Source organism: Fundulus heteroclitus, chromosome 1, assembly GCF_011125445.2.
Source record: "Fundulus heteroclitus isolate FHET01 chromosome 1, MU-UCD_Fhet_4.1, whole genome shotgun sequence".
In the NCBI taxonomy this organism is placed as follows: Eukaryota; Metazoa; Chordata; class Actinopteri; order Cyprinodontiformes; family Fundulidae; genus Fundulus; species Fundulus heteroclitus.
The window spans coordinates 9698936-9724307 of NC_046361.1; the positions used below are offsets into that span (position 1 = coordinate 9698936).

Sequence of the window (25372 nt, forward strand, 5' to 3'; positions counted from 1 at the left end):
TTCCCTAAAAACTGACAGTTCAGATATGTCTCTGCAGGTGTATAGAGGAGCCTATTCTCTAAGTTATTTTATTTATTTATTCTACAGTGAAGACACTCTTCTTTGTTGTTCCCAATGTAATGCAGCCTGATGCTTTGTTTTACCACATCCCTCATAGTTAGACTAGAGCAGGGGTCACCAACACGGTGCCATTGATCACCAGGTAGCCCCCCAAGGACCATGTGGTGCCATCAAGCCTGTTCTAAAACTAGCACAACCCTCCAGTGAGCTGCATTTAAAAAGTTATTTTTGGCTTTTGCTCTACTTTTGTAATTCCATTTGCATTTATATAGATTTTAAAACGACAATATCTAAAAAGAGAAGCATTATCTTTATTGGTGTGTGCTGACTCTTATAGTTCAAAAGTCAGTACAGGTAGCCCTTCATGTGACTCGGTACCGATAAACAAGCTCTCGGTTTCAAAAAGGTGGGTGATCCCTGGACTGGAGGGTCCCATATTGCAAAATGGGGTGATTGAAAATCCAAAGTGAGTTCTGGGTTAAATTCCTGTATACCCTGGGTTTTCAGTTTCAGAAAGCTAGGAAGCTATTACCGCGAATCAGATTATGACAATTTACTCTGTAAACCTAAAGGAATAATATTGAGATGAACACAAAGTCTGGTGGCTATTGCTGAGAACTTCATTGAGTGATTGAAGGGAACAGAAGTAGAAAGAGGGAGGCTAACAATACAGGCCATTACGTGTGTGTACAGGTGCAACAAAAACAACTTCCATTAGTGCTCTACTGGTAAAGACTGGTGAGTGGACATGAGGGTTTTTGAAAGGAAAAACCTTTTGGAAGCTAAATGAAGTAAGGGTAAAACAAATGTATATCTTAGAAACTCATATTACAATTACCTTAACATTTACACAGATGTTGGTGAAGATTCTCAGTCATCCAGGTCATGGTCATTCCAAAAAAGTTAAAAAACAAAGCAACTGGACTTGTTTTCCGTAGTTGAAGACGTTTCGCTTCCTCTCCCGGAAGCTTTCTCAATTCAAAAAGTCTGGAGTAATGATGAGTAACAAGCTTGTTACTCATCATTACTCCAGAGGAAGCGAAACGTCTTCAACTACGGAAAACAAGTCCAGTTGCTTTGTTTTTTAACTTTTTTTGGAATTTACACAGATGGTTCTAAAAACACAAAGATGTGTGGCAATAGGAATTTATATATATATATATATATATATATATATATATATATATATATATATATATATATATATATATATATCATGCAAAATATTCAGCACATGACTTTCTCAGCATTTGATACTGTTAGTACATCCACTGACTAAAATTACCTGTGAAACGTCTTCCCACAGCCAGAAAACTGTTTGTTGCTGCAGCCAAATGCTATGGTGTTCTGTGAGAGAAGGGAGTAGCAAGATGGCGGCCAGTGACTTCAGTTTTTCAGGCCCATCAGAAATCCAGTGAATAACTGGAGATCAGTGGAGCTGTCTCACTGTGAAACATGGCCGCCACTAGATCAAACGTTGCACCCATCAGACGACTCATCTCCTTCAGTTAGTGTCTGCAAATTCACCAATATATGCCAATTGGGGGCAGCGAAGAAAGCATTCATCTGAGAAGCAGCCAGTAGGCCCATGGTAACTGCAGAGGTTCTTGGATTAGTTAAACAGGACAGAAGATTTCATTCAAAATTTCTCAAAAATTCAAATCATTAAAATGTAGCTTATTTTTCATGGGTTTGGGGTGTTTTTAAAATACTGCTTCACATTAAAAGGCCAAAAGCTACTTGAAACCAAACTCTCTCCTTTTCATTCTTATTCACTCTGAAACAAAGTATGCGCTTAAAAAGGTAAATTATTCACCGATATAACCCCTGACCTCCAACTTTAAAAACAAATGACAATTCTTATAGCAGGGTAGGCTGCTGTTGACAGAGAACTGTGAATGTGAAAATGTTTAAAGGGTGGAAATACTTTCACAAGGCACTTCTTTTGAAGCCACGTTGTTTTAAAAAAGCAGAAAGATGTACAGTCATGGCCAAAAGTATTGAGAATGATTCAAATGTTAATATTTACAAAGTCTACTGCTTCAGTTTTTATAACGGCAATTTGCATAAACTCCAGAATGTTATAAAGAGTGATCAGCGTAACAGCAATTAATTGCAAAGTCAATATTTGCCTAGAAAATTAAATTTATCCCCCAAAACACATTTCAACGTCATTGCAGCCCTGCCTTAAAAGGACCAGCTAACATGGTTTCAGTGATTGCTCCATTAACACAGGTGTGGGTGGTGATGAGGACAGGGCTGGAGATCAATCTGTCATGATTGAGTAAGAATGACACCACTGGACACTATAAAAAGAGGCTGGTGCTTGGCATCATTGTTTCTCTTCTGTGAACCATGGTTATCTCTAAAGAAACACGTGCAGGCATCATTGCACTACACAAAAATGGCCTAACAGGAAGGAGAATGGCAGCTAGAAAGATTGCACCTCAGTCAACAATCTATCGCATCATCAGGAACTTCAAGGAGAGACGTTCCATTGTTGCCAAAAAGGCTCTAGGGCCCCCATGAAAGACCAGCAAGCGCCAGGACCGTCTCCTAAAAGTGTTTCAGCTGCGGGATCGGGCTACCAGCAGTGCAGAGCTTGCTCAGGAATGGCAGCAGGCAGGTGTGAGTGCATCTGCACGCACTGTGAGGCGGAGAGTCTTGGAGCAAGGCCCGGTCTCAAGGAGGGCAGCAAAGAAGCCACTTCTCTCCAGGAAAAACATCAGGGACAGACTGATATTCTGCAAAAGGTACAGGGAGTGGACTGCTGAGGACTGGGGTAAAGTCATTTTCTCTGATGAATCCCCTTTCCGATTGTTTGGGACATCTGGAAAACAGCTTGTCCGGAGAAGACGAGGTGAGCGCTACCACCAGTCTGGTCTCATGCCGACTGTAAAGCATCATGAAACCATTCATGTGTGGGGTTGCTTCTCAGCCAAGGGAGTCGGCTCTCTCACAGTCTTACCTAAAAACACAGCCATGAATAAAGAATGGTACCAGAATGTTCTCCGAGAGCAACTTCTCCCAACCGTCCCAGAGCAGTTTGGTGATGAACAATGTCTTTTCCAGTATGATGGAGCACCTTACCATAAAGCAAAGGTGATCTTCAACTGGCTCAGGGAACAAAACAGAGATTTTGGGTCCATGGCCTGGAAACTCCCCTGATCTTAATCCCATTGAAAACTTGTGGCCAATCATCAAGAGACAGGTGGAAAAACTAATTCTGAAAAAATGCAAGCATTGATTGTGAAAGAATGGACTGCTATCAGTCAGGATTTGGTCCAGAAGTTGATTGAGAGCATGCCAGGGAGAATTGCAGAGGTCCTGAAGAAGAGGGGTCAACACTGCAAATATTGACTTGCTGCATTAACTCATTCTGTCATTAAAAGCTTTTGTTACTCATGTGATTGCAATTGTATTTCTGTACGTGTGATGACATCTGGCATACACACATGAAAACCAGAGGGCAGCAGATCATGTGAAAACATAATATGTCATCCTCAATACTTTTGGCCATGACTGTACAACGTACAGTGTGAATGATCTTAATGCTAGCTTGAATGAGAGTTTAGTAACAGCCATAACTCACATTTGCTCCGATTTTCCTCTAAATGGTCCAGTAAAGTAATTTCATCCGACCTGATACAGGCAGCTCAGCCTTTTTCATTTGCAGCAGTGCTGAAAATATTTACTGTGAAAAGATTTTTGCTGACTTTTCCTAAGTTTATTTAAGAGCACAATGACAAAATAAGTCATATGTGGACTTTGACACAACTGTGAAAACTGGGAGATTTTCTTTGCAATTTCTGTGGGTTTTTATATGTAATCGGACAATACACAAGTGATTCCCATTTCTGTTTGTCTTCATTTGTAGTCACACTAAAGTTAAAAACCAGTTTTCACATGATTGTGCGTTACGGTGACAAGCCAAGAAGATTCCCTGCCTTCCCCGTTCTTGACACCTATAGGTGGATTTTCTGGTCAGCAAGAGGTTTGTTACAGAGCAAGTATGCACACGAAATCCGATTTTTAGTAAATCAATTTATTAAATCAGTATTTACAGGCAGTTTGTACTTCCTCCTCCTGCTCTGCCACTAGATTTCCTCATCTAAAATCTCTTCAACATTATTGAGAATCCCCCCTTTAAATATATATATTTTTTAAAAGCAAAAAAAAAAAAAAGGAATAGAAATCAACAACCAGGAAGTAAAGATGTGATACAAGAGGCACAAGCTGAATTCACCCATTACCACAAGAGTCTTTTGTGTCGATGATCTTGCACCACAAAGTATGGCTTTGAGATCTCCTCTGAACAATTAAAGGTGAGAAAACATTTCCTGGGAGCGCCAGGCGGTCCAGTCCCCTGGTTCCCAGCCTGAACGAGCCGCTCGGGTTGAGCAGTACTGAACAGTCCTACAGGGGGCAAAGTTACAGTTCTGACACCCAGATGCAAACATTATTTAAAAAAAAAAAAAAAAAAAAAAAAAAAAGGACTAGAATGACTTTACCTTGACAAAGCTACGTCTCCTGATACATTAAGCTCAACAGAGCACCGTTTTAAGTGCCAACCGTTAACTTAAATACGTTACTTTAGTCTTCTGAGAAAACAAACCCGCTGGAAAAATACAATCTTCGTTCATTTCATTCATTCAGTCTCATTCACGTGGACCTGAGTTCTTGAGATTTACTTCAGAGGAGGACGTGAAGAAATATTATTGACGGGATTGGAAACGGGACAGCAGTGAATGCAATTCAAAAATTTCTCTAAAATTCCCCCTACACCATTTTCAAATCATGAAGATGTGGCTCAATTTCTTTTAAATGCGGCGCTTTTGGTTTATATATAAAAAGAAAAAAAAAAAAATACTGCTTGTTCTGCTGCCGTTTCATATATAAAAAAAAAAAAATTAAAAAAAAAAAGGGGGAGAAAAGGCTACTTGAAGCCCGACCTGGATCCATTCTCTCCTCTTCGCTCTTAATTTACTCTGAAACAGAAAGTATGCGACTGTCAGAGGAAGACTGCTAAAAGCTTAAAAAAAAAAAGTAAACAAAACTTGTCAGATATACAACTTGACACACATGACCTCCGATTTTAAACAACAAATGGCAGTTCTTATAGTAAGGTGTGCATTGACTCTTTGAACAGCGTTCAGCATTTAACGTGTCGCTTACATAAAGAGACAACACGCTACAGCTCAGAGCTGCTTTTAGCTCCGACCTGCCGCCAGATGAGAAGCTAGAGAAACGTGACTCATTCCCCGTTACGTTTAACCTCTGGTGCCAATTCAGCGCGCGGGCTTAAAGGTGTGCGAGAACCGTGATCTGTATTCATAAGACATCAGTGCATCCCTTAAGTAAAGACAGGTGATTAAAAGAAAGAAAAAAGAAAAACGTGATGAACAGTGATGTCTGGGATTATTGCTGGGAAGAAGCTGCTGTACAAGAACGAGCTAATCTAGTTTTGATAGGACCCCTTTGTGTCGCCTCATCGTTCAACCCCTCATGTTCCAAGTCTCTGCTTCTGCTCTTCTCGCGTCCCTAGACAGACACAACCAAAAAAATATAAAATAAAAAAGAGCTGGAGGCTGAGGGGCGTCTCTTAAAGGAGGGGGGGGGGGTAATCACAGTGAGTCCAGAGTATGTCCATAATCACAGTGCCAAATGAACATGAGCAGGAGAGAGAGGTGAGCCGGTTCCTCGTTCCCTGACTGATTCGCCCGGCTGTGAGGGGGAAGGCCGGCGCGTCCGGCTGATATGAGGGAACTGATGGGAGGACGATTAAAGAATACAGTATGGTGTTTGATCTGGGCCAGCTCTTAACCTCTCTCTCTCCTCCGTGGTCCCAGAGACCGGCTTATCTGTGCTGTCGGAACCCCTGGGTGCCGTCTGGGCCGGCGGGCTGCCGGACAGTGTGATTGTTTGATCTGGTGTCCTCTGAAGGCATTGTGGAGTTATTGCGCACTGGCCTGAGGGAAGAGAGAAAAGGCGGGCTAAGTTAGACACAGCAGCTTATTCCCCGTACGTCCTCTGCTTCCTGTTCAGCATGTGTTCAACACTACTCACAACACGAGCTCCGTCTGCAGGGGCCAGAATAACATATGGAAACATTTACATCATCTAATTCAGTTTGTTGTAACTTGTATAAGTGTTAATTATAATTAAAACATCCAATCAACAGTGCTTCCTTCTATTCAGACTGCAATCAAAAAAACAAGTTTTAGGCCTCCTGACAAACCTAGCTGTAGTTTAGTGGACCGACGTGTTCTGCAGCTTTTTAAACCTGGTTCCACCTTAGCTCTTAAATTACCACCATTATCACTCCAAAAACATTTTTGAAATCTAACTTTGGTTTATTTTAGTGTCTTAAGAGTCTCTACTGATGTGTTTTGTTTATTCGCTCTCATACATTGGCACTCTGCGCTGCTCTCAGAGCCACGTAAATACGAGGTCTGTGTTACGCGAGTCCAATCGTCTTTATCGGTGTCTCAAATCTTTTAGGTCCTTGTCAAGACAAGCATGGAGTGTGGGATACAGTGATTAACTATCTTATTCATCAGACTGAATTAAAAATAGCTGAGAGTCAAAAAGCAAAACCAAGCCCCACACCAAGTCAATCAGTTTATCCCTAAATAAAAAGGTGGATCACAGGAGAATGTCTTCAGCCTTCCACTAGAGGGCGCAATCACAACACCAGTGCTGCTCTGCAGCAAGACAAACTGATCTATAATGAAACTAAAACTTAAGGCATTAATTTAAAGCAAACCCTAACCTTTTACATATGGGAGGGGGAAAAAAAACAGTTTTTTTATTATTTTCTATTGTCCTACTGAATGTCTATTACAACATAATGGGCTTTTACTAACTGCAAATGTTTTGTACTGATTCAAGAACACAATTAATTGTAAAAGTTGTAAAGATCTTAGTGAATAAATGCTCTAAACTAAATATAAAAAGAACTATTTTAAAATGACTGTCCTGTTAAAACAAGTAAATCTTCAGATTTACTTACAAAGATGTAAACAAGAAGAACAAAACAGAAACATTCATTACAAAACTTTCCAAAAGTTAAAGCAACAAGTTTCAACCAGCAGAGCAACAATTAGTTGACATGACTATGAAAAAAGCGTCAAAGCTTTTAAAAATATAAATATTTCTCTCAGTATAGTGATGGTGAGCAAATGGCACCCATTTACAAGACCCCATGGCTTGACTGCAGCTCCAAGCAGTACCGTATATCTCAGACTATGAGTCGCATCAGTCAAAAAAAAATGCGTCATAAAGAGGAAAACAAACATTTAAGTCGCACCGGACTAAACGCATTTATTTAGACATTTATTTCACACAATCCCAGACTAAAACTGACATTTAATCTGGTAAAACAACTTATTAAATTCCAGCAGCATCCACAACCAGACATGGATCATACCTGGGAGGATGAATGGGGTAAATTAGCAACTCCAACCAGCAAGGTTTTATCCAACGCATTTCAGCGTCATGGCCTGTTACACTGAAAGCTGTCAGAATTACGCCTAAATCAGACGATGAGCGTAATGGTGCTGCGTGCTAAGCTAACAGTACGACACGATTGTTTCAGGGCAACATAAAGCTGATGTTCATCAGTGAAGTTGTAACCCACCCAGACAACAGAGCTGTAAGCTAGCGCTAACTGTTATTAGCGTCACTGACAGCCCAATAACAGGTTCTGTTGCGGTCTGGATCCTTCGAGCTGCACCACGCAACGCTCTGTCGTGTGAATGCAGACTGAAACAACATACAAACATGTGTTCAGTCTTTGTTGTCTATAAGTTAACGTTTCAATTCATTTTTAAGCGGTAGAAGAAAAGGATAGTTTTCACAAGGCTAGGGAGCCCTCTTGTGGCTATAGACGGTAATGTTTACTCCTTGGTTCAAGCTGGTCAAGATGAATTACCGTTTAAATTTGATATACGAGCCTGCAGCATCTGTTTGGTGGTGGATCAGTGTTGGTCTGGGGAGGCACAGACCTGGACAGGATTAATGATGGCCCCCTGGCGGCCATTAGGAGTGTCCTGCCTTAGGAGTCAAGAGGAGAGGCGCTGACATGTTTACAGGGTTTCAGCAGGTATCACCAACTCAACTCTAAGACTTTTAAAGACCTTTTGAAGAAGATCAGACAGACAGATGTGCGTTTACTTGAGTAACTTTTTAGAAAAAAAAAAACTTTTAGGAGTAGTTTCACTTCAAAGTAATCTTTCCTTTTACTTAAATGATATTGTTAGGATATATTGCTATTCTTGAGTAAAATTTATGCCAACTCTACTCACCATGAGTAACACTGAATTAAAAGTAGACTTATTTAACCAGGGAGACTTCCTGGTTATACATAAGCTTTGTTATTTAAACGTTATTTCCCATTTATCCCATATTTCCCATTTGGCCCTGGCTCAAATAAATATACTGTGAACAGATATTATTAATGGAAGGACTTAGCACTTCTGATTAATAGACATTATCTACTGTAGGTATTGCTTTCATAAGTTTGATGTAGATAAAACTGGATTTGGAAAAGTTTCTTCTGCATGAATTTGTGTTCTGGAAATAAGTTGTTTTGGTATAACTTATTTTACTCTGCAAGATTTCCAAATTTGCACATAACTTTATGTCTGGTTATTTCATTTTTAAATATTGAATGACGTTATGATCAAACAGTTGTAAATACATTTAATAAAGCACAACTCAGAGTCAAAGGAGCATTGTATTGTGCATCTTAGGCAGCATTAAAGGGGCGTTAGATATTTAAGGCCTATTAAAACATGTAAGACTTGAACATGATGATTTTATGAATTGAACACTTTTTAAAGGCCTTAAATTTTGAGGTTCAAATTCAAGACTTTTTAAGACCCTGTGGAAACCCTGTATATAATAAAAAGTTGCCCTCGACTTCCTAAAGCTATGAATGAACTTGGTCTGTGAAGTTGTTAAAATCGCCGCCCCACCGTTCCTGGCAGCATCAAAACAGACCTCTGTGCTGCCAAAGCTTTGTGAAGAGTGTTTCGCTCTTTTTATCCGTGCGTTTCCCCCTCAGTACCCGCCGACTCAAACGACTGGACACTTTAAACCTTAAAACCTATTTGTTCAATGTTCACTGCCGTGAAGCCCTTGTTATTGTTCTTCGGCACATGTGGGTCAATTTGAAGAAGCGAACAGTTCACACTAGAGTCAGGCACAGGCAGGATTTTATAAGTACTGTAAACAACCTCATAAAAAGATGTCAGAACCAATGAGAAATTGAGCATTAAGACCTGCAGTGAGAATGTGGCCTAGGAGCAGCGCTTTTTCCCAGATAAGTACTGATTATTGGTTATGCAGGTCTGAAATAAAGCTGTTTGCAATCAAATAGATGACGACATTAAACAAATCTTCCTGATCCCATCGTAGCATAAAAGCCCTTTTAACGCTAAAGCTTGTGAACCTCCATAGTCACCTGTCAGTGTTGGGCTTTTCCTGAGGAGTCTCCTCTGGGCAGGCGCTACCCAGTATTCGTTTCCTGGCCTCGGCATACTCTGCCTCTCGCTGGGCGAGAGACTTGACCTGCGGAGTAGGCCTGTTGGGATTCATGGAGGACGCCAGTGACCCGTTACTTGCTGGTCGCTTCAAAATTCGGATCTGAGGCGGGGGTCCTGCTGGTAAAGAGTTGTCCTGGATCACCATGGTTGTCTTTAACGGTGATCGGGAAGAGTTACTGGACTCCCTGAGAAAGAAGCACAGATCCTTTAGAAATACATGATCAGAATTGATTTAATTACTTGCTTCTTAGTTGTCTTCCTTTAAAATTTTAAGCCATTTCTTGAAGGCTGGTAACGAATGGCCAAGATCTAATCAGCAATGATCACTTATGTGGAAAAAGTTCTGAGATCTGCTATATTTTTACACACAGCGCTGACAAATGCCTCTTTTTATTTTTCTAGAGAAGTTTGACTGCTGTTCCAGTGTTTATGTATGACAGTAAACAATGAAGTGCAGCTTTCAGCCCCAAGTCAAACAATTGTCTCTCTGGGCCATTTACTCCACGCGTTTACGGCTCTTACTTTTCTCTCGGGCTGATCCGAAGCTTCTCTTCCAACCGTTTATCCATTTCCTGAAGGGGAAAGCAGGGCAAACAGGAATTCACGTGAACCAACATTGATTTGGGACAGGAAAAAGCGAAGTAGGTAGCAGGCTGGAGAGAGGATTAGCGGGAGGTAAGCAGGATTCGGTTACAAGATATTTATACACAAGGGAGCAGCTGCCAAGTCATACGCCGAGAGTTCACTTAGCTAACATCAGACATAAAGTACTGGTTAGGAATCAGCCCAGTTTGATAAATACAATTAGACGGCAAATTAGGAATTAGGCTGGGTAAGTGCACGGGTGCAAAAGTGATTACAAAAGCAGTAGCTAAGACTAAAGAGTCTGTATAACTCCAGTGACCTTGAAGGCCAACGCTAGGCAATTAATTAAATTTTTTTAATTGAAGAACAACCCCTCTCCTTTTCTTTAACAAATCATATCAAACCTACCCTTTTCTCCCCGTTTTCCTTCTTTAAAACTCTTTATGGCACCCAGCCTTCCCCGAGGACCATTCTTGATCAAGCTTTGGCAAACAGTAAATGGCTCAGTTGAGGAGTCAGGAGCATCATTCGGGTCTTGAGTCGGTTCTCGGTTAGATGTCGTCCTATTTCTAAATAAGAAAAAAAAAAGGACAAGAAAATGAATCTCTACTGTTTAAAAATAACTGGTTCAGCTCTTGATTTCTGTGTTAATGGGCAGAAACAGGCAAATGATATTCTTCTGAAAATAGGAACACGTCAACTATAGCCACCAAATTAAGAGTCACCGTGTCCTTGACCAGAACAGCTGTGAAGACTGCTTTCCAAAACAATTAGGAGCTGTTGGTTCAGCGCTTTAATGCAGAGCCGTTCTCGCACCCGGGTCTCTCTTGGAAAAGACGTTGATCCCAAGCTGTGATCTTACTGAATGCCACATCTTATGATAAATAAATAAATACACACACATTTCTACGACCCCTGCTGGCATCTGTCGCCACTCACAGGTACTGAAAACCCCACTGCCGTGATTTTATTAAAAAAACGTTCCCGGGGAAGGCGGGCCTTCGGTTCTCCACAATCACTATCAAGCTATTTCCTTTTGGATAATTTTCACCTAAACTAGTCCACTCTCACAAACTCCCACAGGTGCTGGGTCCCAGGTATTAAGTGTTCACTTATATACAGTAATCTTATAATTTATTTATTTATGTTCTTTCACTTTCTTTTTTCAAGTATCACATTACACATGTCAGCTTACAGAATAATATATATGATTTAGCAATGGCATCAAGGTGTTATTCGAGTGCATCTGTTGCTTTATGTCTGTTGGTTGTGCTGTTCTTTTTGTGTCTCTTTCCAGGTGATGGAGCAGACAGAGGACATTTTATCATTCTCTCCCTTTTATCTTCTCTTTCTTTCACCTCTACTCTTTTTTTTCTTCTTTCTCTTTCATTTCTTGTTCTTCCTTTACTCTCCCATTGTCATGTCCATATAATTTGAAATTCTCCTTGCAGGAATCACAATAAAGCTATTTACAAGCATAAATCAAGTGGAGCACTATGGCGAAAGCTGTTCGCTCCACTTGTAAAAGCAAAATCTGTCGAGCTCTACCTGGCATTGAGATATCAATTCCTATTGCCATATTGCTAGACAGGACACTGGGGAAAAAAAAAAAAAAAAGCGTTCCCAACATAGCTGCTTGGTACTAATGTTTCTCAACCGGATGCAGTTGTTGGAGCTTCAAACGACCAGCATCACAAAATTTGTGAACCCAACTTTCTGATTCATTAGGTCAATTTCATACACCTCTAACTTCTGGTCGAACAAAACTGTGTCCCATTTATGTCCAATTGGTTAGTTTTTTTTTTTTTTTAAATCAACAAAATCCGCTGATAATGTGTATGAGTACCTAAAAACTAACACAATGCGATATATTATTTCTCGTTGATTGAGCCCAAACTAAAATTGATACCCAGAAAACAAATTTGAAGTATTTTATATTAACTTCAGAATGTATCAATAATTTCTACTTTAAAACAAAGAATAAAAACCAATACTCTTGTTTCAGAGCAGCTTAGCTGCAGACGTTGCTGGTTGTTTACTTTAACCAGAAAAGGGTACATTAATAAATTAATATATGTTAAGTAACATCTTTCTATTTCATGAGATTTAGGCCTATTTGTGCTGAACATCAAAGGTTTTGAGCTACAACTCTTCACGTATTTTTTAAAAGTAGATTTAACGTACATTTGTTAGCCCATAATGTAATAGTCTAACCTACATCCATGTTCTTCACATCCTTTAAACGTGGTGAAATGCATAATTATTATTTTTTACTTTTATTTTATTTATTTTTTTAGGTATAACTGTTAAAAATCTTGTTTACCTGCCTGGGGTTTATTTTCTCGTACGTGGCTCTGCATATTAAAAAACTTAAAATATTAATGATACAAAACATTTTTTCTTTTAAATACACTGATGTACTTTGTACTTGATCGCTGTACTGATAAAGTTATGATCGAGAAAAAAAAAGTTAGGGAGCAGTTTGGTAACTCAGGGCACTAGTTGACAGAGGGGGGGTTGCTCAACATCCTCTCCGCGTCCAAGTCACAAAAGTCAAGACTTTTCCTAACTCTGAGAAACAAACCAAGTTTCCTTGTGACTTTTACTGCTCCGCAGGTTGTTTGTGGTTCTATTAGGAAACAGTTTCGCTCTCGTCTGATCAACAGAGATCGCGGCTCGCTGTCTAAAACCTCCAAACTTCTCCTCTCCAGGGCGCAGATGATGAACTGAACAGGAGTCGGGAGTCACTGCGGTGTTCTGCGTGTGTTTGCCACCAACACGCTGGCTGAGCTTCAGTTTTCAACGCGGCTCTGGCCAACACGGCGTTACCCTAGTTAGCATTAGCCTTAGCATTTGCGCCTGTGCGCGTTAGCTGGCCAACCACTGCTAAGGACTGCGTGGATTTCACCCCAATTTAAGCGCGTTGCTAATCAAGTTAGCCGACCGTGCCCCGTTAGCCGAGTAAGTGGCGATTCTTAGCCGACTAGCTAAGTTTCTCCGAGCTAGCATTAGCCTGTAGCCACATTGTTGGCCCGTGGGAGTCGCTGAGACAACTTCCACAGGAAAGCCCTTCCGAATTACGGAGCTCCACGGAGCGTATCAATCCAAACCCGGAGGCCCGCTGTGTGTTTAATTATTTACCCCGCTATGGGCAGCTTCCTCCCAACTTTCGCCGACCTCCTCATCCATGTTTCATTTTGCTCAGACACGCCGTGGACTTCGCTGTCTGAGAGCGGAGCAGCTCCTCTGAAACCCGCCTCCTCCTCTTACGTCTGAGAGCTGTGACGTCACCATGGCGGAGTTCCCCACAGATACAGGAAATGAGCTACAGGCGCGCGGGTCCACAGCAGTGGAGCTCATAGATATCCATAATAAAGGCTTTTATAATGGATATCTATGGTGGAGCTGCTGTGCCCATAGTCATAAAGATATATATAATGTCTATGGCTATCCCCCTATACCGCCAGGAAATAATATATTTGCACAACGAATGCTCTCCTAGCACTGATAAAATGCTATGGTTCGTAACATTTTAAGACAAATACCATATCACAGCATACTGAGCTGTCCAAGTAGCACTGCAGTGTCAACAGTTTTTAAAGGAATTTTTTTTATATAACATTCATTCATCTAATTCATTTTTACCTTATGTTTGAAAGGGTGCGATATGGCAGGCCGTTCTACCATACAATTGGCTTTACCAAACTTACATTCAAGATATCTGCAAATTATCAATGACTAGACGTATTTATATATCTAATTATATTTTTGACCAGCCAAAATATCAATTTTAGACATCTCTAATTACATTCTGACAAGTATAAATGATGTCAGAGTTGCCATTAAATTGTATGGAAGCTCCAATTCATCATGACTGCAATAAATTACTATCCGGAACGTGTATTTCAGATTATCAACAATTCAGTTAGTAGAGGTAAAAGATGGATGCAGATATCAAGGTGCTTGAACTAGTCCTCGTCAGAGCTGAACAAAATATTGCATTGTCCACTTTGTCTACTCCCAAATGGAATATCCCAAGCACAACAACAGCTTTGACTCAATAACTGGTAGGTTACCACTCATCAGATGTAGGCTACATATACTGTATATGTATAATTCATTTTCACTGTAGGTTTGAAGTAAAAGATGTTCCGCTTAATACTGAAAACTGTTGCTAAGTGTTGCTAAAACAATTGGTACGGCAGCCCAGAGGAAAATATTTTCAATAGATGCCTTGAGATCTTTTCCTTTTGCTTTCTTTAGTGATATATAAAGCACACTTTAATATATATATATATATATATATATATATATATATATATATATATATATATATATATATATATATATATATATATATATATATATATATATATGTGTGTGTGTGTGTGTGTGTGTGTGTGTGTGTGTGTGTGTGTGTGTGTGTTTGGCAATAAAGCATGGTTTGCTGCAAGCCATCAGGGAAGCTCCAATCCTGTTCAACAACATGCCATAGTCAGATAAGACCAAAGTTGACCCTTTGACATACTTACATTGCAGCAAAACTAACAATTCACAAAGGTAAAACATCCACAGACTGAAATGTGGTGGGGGTAATGTCATTCTGTGGACATGTTTTTCTTGAACTGTGGCAGTGAGGCTGCTCAGAGTTGATGGGAAGCTGGATGGACATACATACAGAGATATCATGGAATAAAACCTGTTAGTGAGTGCAAAAGACCTGGGACTAGATGTGAAGGTTCAGCTTCCAGCAGGAAACTGTGCTTTAAACGTTGAAGCAGAATTATAATGCTTTAAATCAACGTGCATTCATGCGCCCAGACAAAGCCCAGACCTAAAAAACATTGATAATCTGTGACAAAACTTGACAATAAAATTAACTTTAAAGATGCTCTCCATACAATCTGACCGAGCTAGATCTACGTGGCACAGAAGTACATGCAATCATTTCAGACTGCAGATGTGCAAAATGCTTGTAGCTGTAAATGTAACAAAAAGAGGCAAACAGTAAATGGCTCAGTTGCTATTAAACTTCTCAATGATTTTCACAAAGTGGTCTGCCGTTCAGTCAATCCTCTTTATGGTTTATGTTGTATTTTCTTCCTGTTGTGATGCATGTTACCACATTACCTGGTGTGTGTGTGTGTTTTTTTTTCCACCTGATTTCCCCCATCTGGTCTCTTTTTCCTTTATGTCCTTTTCTTTTTAGTACATAACCCAGAATGGTATCGAATGTTGTGAACTTTCTTTGTTTTTTCCAGAGGAAATGAAGTGTATTTTAAAAAGCAATAGGTGTGAGATGAACATGGGAGACAGGAGATGGCAGATGGGAGGTTTCGGGATGAGGCTTCTTACATTCGCAAGCGCATATTGAAAATCTCTGTATGTTTATGCATACATTAGGATTATTAGAATGATTTCTTGCTATTAAATGCATTTTAGCAACAACAACCAAAAACAACAACTTTGTTTTCGTAGAATGCGCCATCTTTTCAATATAAAGGTGATAACCAATAAAGAATACAATCTGAATTTCATGGTAGTTTTCTTGAGTTTTTGTCAGTTGTGGTGAACCTTAGTTTATGAATCACTTGTATCACTTATGGCTGTTCAACCTTCTTTATGGAAATATTATACATTCAACATAGGAGTGATAAGGGCTGGTTAATGGCTCTCCTGTATTGATTTGAAGATTATGTCACTTGAGACTGATGTCAAACCTTTACCCAATGAACTATGAGAAAATATATCTGTTGTTGCAGATAAATCTTATCTGATCCATCTCTGTACTCAAACAAAACTTTCCTCCTTGAGCAAACTATGGCCAGATTTAAAACTGGCTGTCAAACTAGAACGGGTCACATACATGCTAAAAATTTATCTTAACATTAATGGCAAAAAGAGAGGAAAATCTTGGGAAATGTAGTTTATTAGCTGATGTCATATTGAAGCAGGTTGTTTTTGTTGCTTTGTAAATGCAGTAAAGTAGAAACATGAAAAAGCTGTTCCTGCGTAACAGCAAATGAGAATGCTAATCTGCAGAATGATTGAGCAGAAGATGCAGAAAACATTGAAATCAGATTTGAAGAATTTGGAAAAAAAAAATAAGAATTTGAAGAAAGTTGAAGAATTTTAAACATTTGAAGAATTGGAAGAAAAAGAAGAATTAGAAATATTTGAAGAAATGTGAAGAATTTGACATATTTAAAGAAATTTGGAGAATTTGAAAAAAATTGAAGGAATTTGAAAAATTTGAAAATTTTCAAAAAATTCGAAGGAATTTGAAAATTTTGAAAAAAATTGAAGGAATTTGAAGATTAATAACAATTAGAAGAATTTGAAGTATAGGAAGAATGTGAAGAATTTTAAGAATTTGGAGGAATGTGAAGAATTTGAAGGAATGTGAAGGAATTTTAAGCAATTTGCATTGATTTCAATGGGAACAGCCAAAAAAATCGCACAAAAAATTTAATTTTTTTAAAAGTGTAAAAGTTAGCATAACCATGAGTCATAGCAGGCATGCCGGGAACGAGCCGAACGTATTGACACCAAAATTGATGAAATCAGTTGAAGTATGCGGGAGTAGTTAGACGCCGACGGAATAATTCTAAGCAAAGGCAGCCTGTCCCTGACCTGTAGTAACCTCTGGCCAGTAGAGTTCTGTTGTCATGGAAACTCACTCACGCCTGCAGGTGTTCGTCTACTGCAGGCAGAGACTTATGGTCAACGAGCTCTAATTGGAATAAAATGGCATCACATTGCCTCGAACAACTCTGGATTTTTTGTCAACCGTTAGGGCTAGAGACGTATTTTTTTCTGTGTTTATTTCGGAACGGATAGGGGAACAAGACAAACTATCGTTTTTTTCTTGAAATATTTTTAAAGAATAGAATTTAAAATTCTCCTTCTTACGTATAAAGCCCTTAATAATCAAGCTCCATCATATATCAGAGCTCTGATTATCCCGTATGTTCCTAACAGAGCACTTCGCTCTCAGACTGCAGGTCTGCTGGTGGTTCCTAGAGTCTCTAAAAGTAGAATGGGAGGCAGATCCTTTAGCTATCAGGCTCCTCTCCTGTGGAACCAACTCCCAGTTTTGGTCCGTGAGGCAGACACCCTATCTATTTTTAAGACTAATGTTAAAACTTTCCTTTTTGACAAAGCTTATAGTTAGAGTGGATCATGTTACCCTGAGCTATCTCTATAGTTGTGCTGTGATAGGCCTAGGCTGCTGGAGGACATCAGGGTCTAATTTTCTCACTCTACTGATTTCTACTGTTCTTCAGTCTACTGTTCTCCAGTTTTGCATTGTATTACATTCAAATGACTGTCGTCATTTCAGCTTTTAACTTTTTGCTCTCTCTCTTTTTCTTCATAGTAGGCGTTCTGTTAACTGTGACATCATCCAGAGAAGACGGCTCACCCGCTACTTCCATCTAATGTAGAACAGATTACTAGATCAATGTGTGCTTCTGTGCTTTTTTGTTTCTCTTGTTGTGTCTCTGCTCTGTCTTCTGTAACCCCAGTCGGTCGAGGCAGATGACCGTTCATACTGAGCCCGGTTCTGCCGGAGGTTTTTCCTTCCCGTTAATGGGTGGTTTTTCTTCCCACTGTCGCTTCATGCTTGCTCAGTATGAGGGATTGCAGCAAAGCCATGTACAATGCAGATGACTCTTCCTGTGGCTCTACGCTTCCCCAGGAGTGAATGCTGCTTGTCGGGACTTTGATGCAATCAACTGGTTTCCTTATATAGGACATTTTTGACCAATCTGTATAATCTGACCCAATCTGTATAATATGATTGAACTTGACTTTGTAAAGTGCCTTGAGATGACATGTTTCATGATTTGGCGCTATATAAATAAAATTGAATTGAATTTAATTGAATTTTAATGCAGGCACAAAAAATCATGAAATAAAGAGGAATATTAACGAAAATTCAAAAATCCTCTAAAATCGGACCCGAACAAATCGCTCTAGCTGAAAAAGTATAAGACATATCAAAATAATTCTTTCAGCGTGAGTATCAGCAGGCTTTTGAGGACTGCGGTCCTCATTTTTATGTTTGTACAAAAAACAGTGTAGGCATGGCAACGATGAAAAAAGTGCATCATTTAGAAGGATGCAGTTCCAAAGCGTTTTCAGAATTTTGCACATTCGCTACTCCCGAACAAATTGTTCCTGTGGCAAAACCGTAACAGTTATCGACAAAATTCCTTTTTTGTGAGTGCCAGAAGGGTCTGGACATTAATGTGTGAAAGTGTGATGCCTGTACATGAAACGGTTTAGGAGTAGCGACGATGTAGAAAAGTGCCTCATTTGGGGGGATGGAAGTCTCATCCTGTTTTAGCATTTTCCTAAAACGCTACTCCCGAACAAATTGTTCCTGCGGCAAAACCGTAACATTTATCGACAAAATTCCTTTTTTTGAGCGCCAGAAGGGTCTGGACATGAATGTGTGAAAGTCTCATGCCTGTACATAAAACGGTTTAGGAGTAGCAACGATGTGAAAACATGTGTCGCTTGGGAATGTCAGGTGTGATTTTTCACCACACCTCAATAGAAAATCAATGGAGAGCTTTTAGGCTTTGTGGTGCTCTGGGGTGATTTGCAAAAAATCTCTAAATCCCACACCAATGATGGTTACATTTCCAGAATCCAAACAAAAATTCCTACGTTTTGAGGTATAATTAATCTGAATAGAGTGAAAATTGAGCGAGTGAGAAGAAGTTGTTCAGAGAAGGAAAATCTATAGGAACGGCAGAGTGGCCACTCTAAATTAACTCCCTAGCAACCATATGTTATGCCAGAAGCTGTGTGAATATGCTTATTATTATTATTAATCAAGTGAGAATGCTGTACAGCATTCTCACTTATTGTTTTCCTGTTTTTCTTTATCAGTGAGAATGCTATACAGCATTCTCACTTATTAAGTTCCTTCAGGTCTTGATTATTATTCCGTACGTTTTTCGGCATCTAACTACTCCTGCATACTTCAACCGATTTAAACAATTTTCGTATCAAAACTGCTATGTCTTTTTGTAATTATAACTTTTATAATATTTAAAATATTTAACTTTTTGTGCTTTTTTTGCTCTCATTGAAAATTAATGGAAAATCCTTCAAATTCTTCAAATATTTCAACTTTTTGACATCTTACTGCTTCAGCCTACTTTCAGCTATAAACGTCATTCAACTTTTAAAATGTAGTAATATCTTTTCGCTATTATGGTATGTTTCAGCTTTTTCATATCTTTCACCATTTTCGTATAGTACGTCTTTAAAATAATTTTGGCTTTTCAAGAAATTCTGCAAATAACATGCGTTGCTATGGTCGTCAAGGAGGCTCTTTTAGAGTGTGCACTCTAGAAATTCAACAAATTCTTCTTCTCTGAACAACTTCTTCTCACTCCCTCAATTTTCACCCTATCCACATAAATTATACAACAAAACGTAGGGTTTTTTGTCTGGATTCAGGAAATGTAACCCTCATTGGTGTGGCATTTATAGATTTTTCGCAAATCACCTCAGAGCGACACTAACCCGAAACCTTCCCCATTCATTTCCTATGGAGCGGTTTTCAAAAATGACGTCTAAAAAACGAAAACATCACATGTTTTCGCATCGTCGCTACTCCTAAACCGTTTCATGTACTGGCATGAGACTTTCACACATTCATGTCCCGACCCTTCTGGCACTCACAAAAAAGGAATTTTGTGGATACCTGTTATGGTTTTTCCGCAGGAACAATTTGTTTGGGAGTAGCGAATGTGCAAAATCCTTAAAACGCTTTGGAGCTTCATTCTTCCACATCATCCACTTTTTTACATCGTCGCTGTGCCTACACCGATTTTTGTACAAACATAAAAATGAGCTCCATAGTCCTCAAAAGCCTGCTGATACTCACAGTGAAAGAATTATTTTGATATCTCTTATACTTTTTCAGCTATAGCGATTTGTTCGGGATCGTTTTTAGAGGATTTCTGAAATTTCATAAAAATCCCCTTTATATCATAACTTTTTACGCCTAAATTAAAATATTTCTAGCAAAAACCGATAGTTTTTCTTGTTCTCCTATCCGTTACGAAATAAACGCTGAAAAAATTACATCTATACCATTTACAGATCAGGAGATATAAAGTGTTGTGCGAGGCAAAGTTCTCCATTATAACCCAATGAGGCAGAGTCTGAGCATAGTGTCTGCACTTCGGTAGACTGGCCGGCTGCAGGTGTGTCAGTGAGTTTCCATGACGACGGAACTCTGAGGGCCAGAGGGAGAGGCTCCATTCGTATAGAATGCCAACTTTCTACATCCACTGCAGTGGCTATGATTAATGTAGGAACCTGAAATTCACACAGTCACTTCCTCTTGACATTTTAAAATTTTCAAGTGACTTTCGGCCATGTGTCACTTTTCTTTCCCATTTTGGACTTCACATGCTTCTCTATTGGGCCTTTGCTTCCAACAGGACCTGGCATGATGCCCAGACACGACCCAATTGGGCAATACAGCACCACCCACCTGTGGGAAATGGCGCTACTGACCATTTTGGTCAAATGTTGAGTTCTGGGCCCAGATGTGGATAGGCTGAGTTGCTAAAGGAGGCAGATCTGACCCATGAACTTTGGTCACGTTTGGTGACATTGAGTATTGGCACCCCTTTTTGAGGCACTTCCCAGTACAGGATTTGGACCAAACTGACAGAGTACAATCACCCGGTGATACTAAACACAACCTTGTTAGCGGCTAACGTTTAGCATGTTGCTAACCGGAAGTAGCTCTAGGAAGCTCGTACAAACTTCTGCTTCACAGAGTCTGTACTTCCTTTAGAGAGAAAGCTCCACAAGAAATGTGGCCTACATCAAATTTTTCAAATTCTTCAAATTTTTCAAATTCTTCAAATTTTTCAAATTTCTTAAAAAATTTTCAAATTCTTGAAATTTCTTCAAATTCGTCAAATTCTTGAAATTTCTTCAAATTCTTCAAAATTTTTCAAATTCCTTCAAATTTTTCTAAATTTTTCAATTTTTTCAAATTTTACAAATTTCAATTTTTTCAAATTTTACAAATTTCTTCAATTTTTTTCAATTTTTTCAAATTCTTCAAATTTTACACATTTCTTCAATCTCTTCAAATTCTTCAAAGGGCAGCAAGGGCGGGGGGAAAGGGGCAAAGGGCGGCGAAGGGGGCAGAGGGGGGAAAAGGCGGCAAAGGGTGCAAAGTCCGGAAAAGTGGGGCAAAGGCGGCAAATTTTTTCAAATTTTTCAAATTCTTCAATTTTTTCAAATTCTTCAAATTCCTTCAAATTCTTCTATTTCTTTCAATTCTTCAAACTTTTTCAAATTCTTCAAATTCCTTCAAATTTTTACATTTTTTTCAAATTCTTCAAATCTGATTTCAATGTTTTCTGCATCTTCTGCTCAATCATTCTGCAGATTAGCATTCTCACTCGCTGTTACGCAGGAACAGCTTTTTCTAGTTGGAATAAAATGGCATCACTTTGCCTCAAACAACTCTGGACTTTTCGTCAACTGTTAGGGCTAGAGACGTATTTTTTTCTGTGTTTATTTCGGAACCGATAGGGGAACAAGACAAACTATCGTTTTTTTCTTGAAATATTTTAATGTAGGCGCAAAAAATCATGAAATAAAGGGGAATATTGACGAAAATTCAAAAATCCTCTAAAATCGGTCCCGAACAAATCGCTCTAGCTGAAAAAGTATAAGACATATCAAAATAATTCTTTCAGCGTGAGTATCAGCAGGCTTTTGAGGACTGTGGTCCTCATTTTTATGTTTGTACAAAAATCAGTGTAGGCATGGCAACGATGAAAAAAGTGCATCATTTAGAAGGATGCAGTTCCAAAGCGTTTTCAGAATTTTGCACATTCGCTACTCCCGAACAAATTGTTCCTGTGGCAAAACCGTAACAGTTATCGACAAAATTCCTTTTTTGTGAGTGCCAGAAGGGTTGGGACATTCATATGTGAAAGTGTGATGCCTGTACATGAAACGGTTTAGGAGTAGCGACGATGTAGAAAAGTGCCTCATTTGGGGGGATGGAAGTCTCATCCTGTTTTAGCATTTTCCTAAAATGCTACTCCCGAACAAATTGTTCCTGCGGCAAACCCCGTAACATTTATCGACAAAATTCCTTCTTTTTTTTTTGAGCGCCAGAAGGGTCTGGACATGAATGTGTGAAAGTCTCATGCCTGTACATAAAACGGTTTAGGAGTAGCAACGATGTGAAAACATGTGTCGCTTGGGAATGTCAGGTGTGATTTTTCACCACACCTCAATAGAAAATCAATGGAGAGCTTTTAGGCTTTATGGTGCTCTGGGGTGATTTGCAAAAAATCTCTAAATCCCACACCAATGATGGTTACATTTCCAGAATCCAGACAAAAATTCCTACGTTTTGAGGTATAATTAATCTGAATAGAGTGAAAATTGAGCGAGTGAGAAGAAGTTGTTCAGAGAAGGAAAATCTATAGGAACGGCAGAGTGGCCACTCTAAATTAACTCCCTAGCAACCATAGCAACGCATTCATTTTTCTGAATTTTATGAAAATGCAAAATTATTTTAAGGATGTACTATATGAAAATGGTGAAATATATGAAAAAGCTGAAGTAGCTGAAGATAGCTGAAGGTTATTTGAACATTTTAAAAGTTGAATGGCGTTTCTAGCGGAAAGTAGGCTGAAGCAGTAAGCTGTCAAAAAGCTAAATATTTTGAAGAATTTGAAGGATTCTCCATTCAAATGAGAGCAAAAAACTCACAAAAGTTAAATATTTTAAATATTATAAAAGTTATTATTACCAAAAGACATAGCAGTAATGTCGTGATCGTGCTGAACGTTTTGATATGAAAATTGTTTAAATTGGTTGAAGTATGCAGTAGTTAGATGCCGAAAAACGTACGGAATAATAATCAAGACCTGAAGGAACTTAATAAGTGAGAATGCTGTATAGCATTCTCACTTATTAACACACTGCAAAGTTCAACCTCTGTTGCTGGTATGTTAAAGATTTTTGTAGCTGCTCCCATTGTGTAAAGCAATCATTCTTAAACTTATATGAATAGCTCTCATTTGATTTTCAATGGAAGCATTATAAACACAAAAAATAAATTCATCCAATAATGAGGAAATTTCAGTCAAAAGGTTTTCTGTAATTTTCTTTATTTATTTTACAATCTTTTGAATCCTATGTGATTCATAATGGAGGTCAAGGGTCAAAATCTGACCATTCTGCTCCCTGGATACACTCCTCTCAAAATCAGTGTACAGAAGATCATAGTGCAAATGCACAAAATGTCAAGAAATCTTCTGTTCTGGCAACGTCTTCATTGGCACTGATGGATGTAGTATCCTGTCACATAACCTATGATGTAAATGACCGCCAGTGCAGCCAATAATCCCGTTGTCTTCACCACAATCCCGGTCCTTCCAGCACACGCTCTGTTGTAGAGCCTGTGAATTAGACCAAACATAGAGTTAGCAAACATGTTTGTTGAAAATTGTAATTTCAAAATACTCTTGTGTTGCGTAAAAGGAGACAAATCTATGTGAATCTGTTAACGTAGTCTTATTTGATTTTTTTTTTTTTTTAGGTTTTTCCAAATGGTTTTGACCCAGATACAGTTTTAAACATTTCTTTTCTGTTTTTGGTTCAATGTTTCAGATTGCGGTATTTCACAACGATACAAGAGTAGATATTATTTAATGTATTAAGAAGCTGTCTAAATCAACCTGGCTGTATATGACAGTACAACTCCCTTCCTCCATCTCTAAACTAACTGATAAACAAAATTTTTAGGAAATCGGAGTTCAATTTAAACCCAGGCCAGTCTAACATTTGTCAAAAATAAATATAATAATTTTCCAGAGGCTTTATTATAAATAATAATAATAATAATAATAATAATAATAATAATAATAATAATAATAATAATAATAATAATAATAATAATAATTATTATTATTATTATTATTATTATTATTATTATTATTATTATTATTATTATTATTTAGGCTGCAAGTATCCCCGTTCAAATCCCACAGGCTGCCACTCTGGATCCCTTAAGTCCAGAAAGCTCCCTTTGAGATGAGTTAAATACAGAGGACAAATTTCAGTGGAATGAATGTTGCACTGACATATAAAGATGATTATTATGTGGAAAGAGAAAAAAGCGGTGCTTTTAGGAAGGCGTGCATTCTGTGGCATCCAGAGTAAAGCTAATACAGAATTTTCAGGATAAAGGAGCACATCTATGACATTCCGTCATTGTGTTGGTAGTATTGTGGTTTGGGGCTGCCTTAATTGATAAAATCATGAATTATAACCGCCACTAGAAAATCTGTTTCTCCGCCCATTGTTTTCCAATTTTCAGGAAGGAGACTGCAGGGGTAAGATGTCCAGGAGAGAAACCCAGAGACTGTTATCCCCGACAACGCTCTCCAGCTAATCCTGGATCCATTCTGTCCGCAGAACAGAATGGATGTTTAGTCTATCCTGTGAGTTCGGGTGGAAGACCCAGAAGACCACTGCTGCCCCCTATTATCACAAACATTTGATAGCAGCTCCTTCCATCAATAACTGGCACAACCAAGTATTGGGTGTTGAGCCCAACTGCATCCTCATACAAGGCCAGGATAGTTTGGATAGCTTTTCTCCTTAGCACATGAAATTATCATTTAATAATCACTTTTTGTAATGATAATGAGGAGTTCAGATTCTTTTAGGTGTGTTAATAAAGATAACTTTTGGAAATTTGGAGATCTGTGTCCTAAAGAAGCACGGATGGCTAAAGTAAAAAAGCAAAAACATAATTATACCTTTTTAACAGCAAACTTACCTTTAAAGTAAATACTGATTTTATCTTTAAGGAGTATGGAGTGTGCCAAAACCTTCTTAAAATTGTGTACAAAAGCTGAGAGGAAAGCATTTTATCTTTTACAATCATTAAGTGGGATGGTAATCTGAACATCCAAAGAAGGTGAAATCAGAAATGATCTATGTTGGGAAGAAAATCCCTGAAGTCAGGAACAAGTATTAAAGATCAGCATGTCAGGTCTGGCATATTGTTTTCAACCACTGAACTTGCAAAATCTTCGTATTGTAAGTTTTTGATATGGCAGTCAGCTGATATTTCATTTCATGTCTATGTATTTCATTGC

The 25372-nt window shown here is 38.7% G+C and overlaps 1 protein-coding gene across 1 annotated transcript; it reads right to left on the reverse strand.

Annotated features, from left to right (window-relative positions):
• Positions 1–4084: 4084 nt before the first annotated feature.
• On the reverse strand, positions 4085–13476 carry szrd1 (SUZ RNA binding domain containing 1). Its single transcript, XM_012861878.3, has 5 exons — positions 13335–13476; positions 10602–10762; positions 10131–10180; positions 9527–9793; positions 4085–6029 (listed from the first exon to the last, which is right to left on the reverse strand). Exons 3-5 carry the CDS (start codon positions 10175–10177, stop codon positions 5918–5920), a joined length of 426 nt encoding a protein of 141 aa, XP_012717332.1. The 5' UTR covers positions 10178–10180; positions 10602–10762; positions 13335–13476; the 3' UTR covers positions 4085–5917.
• Between the last annotated feature and the right edge of the window lie 11896 nt (positions 13477–25372).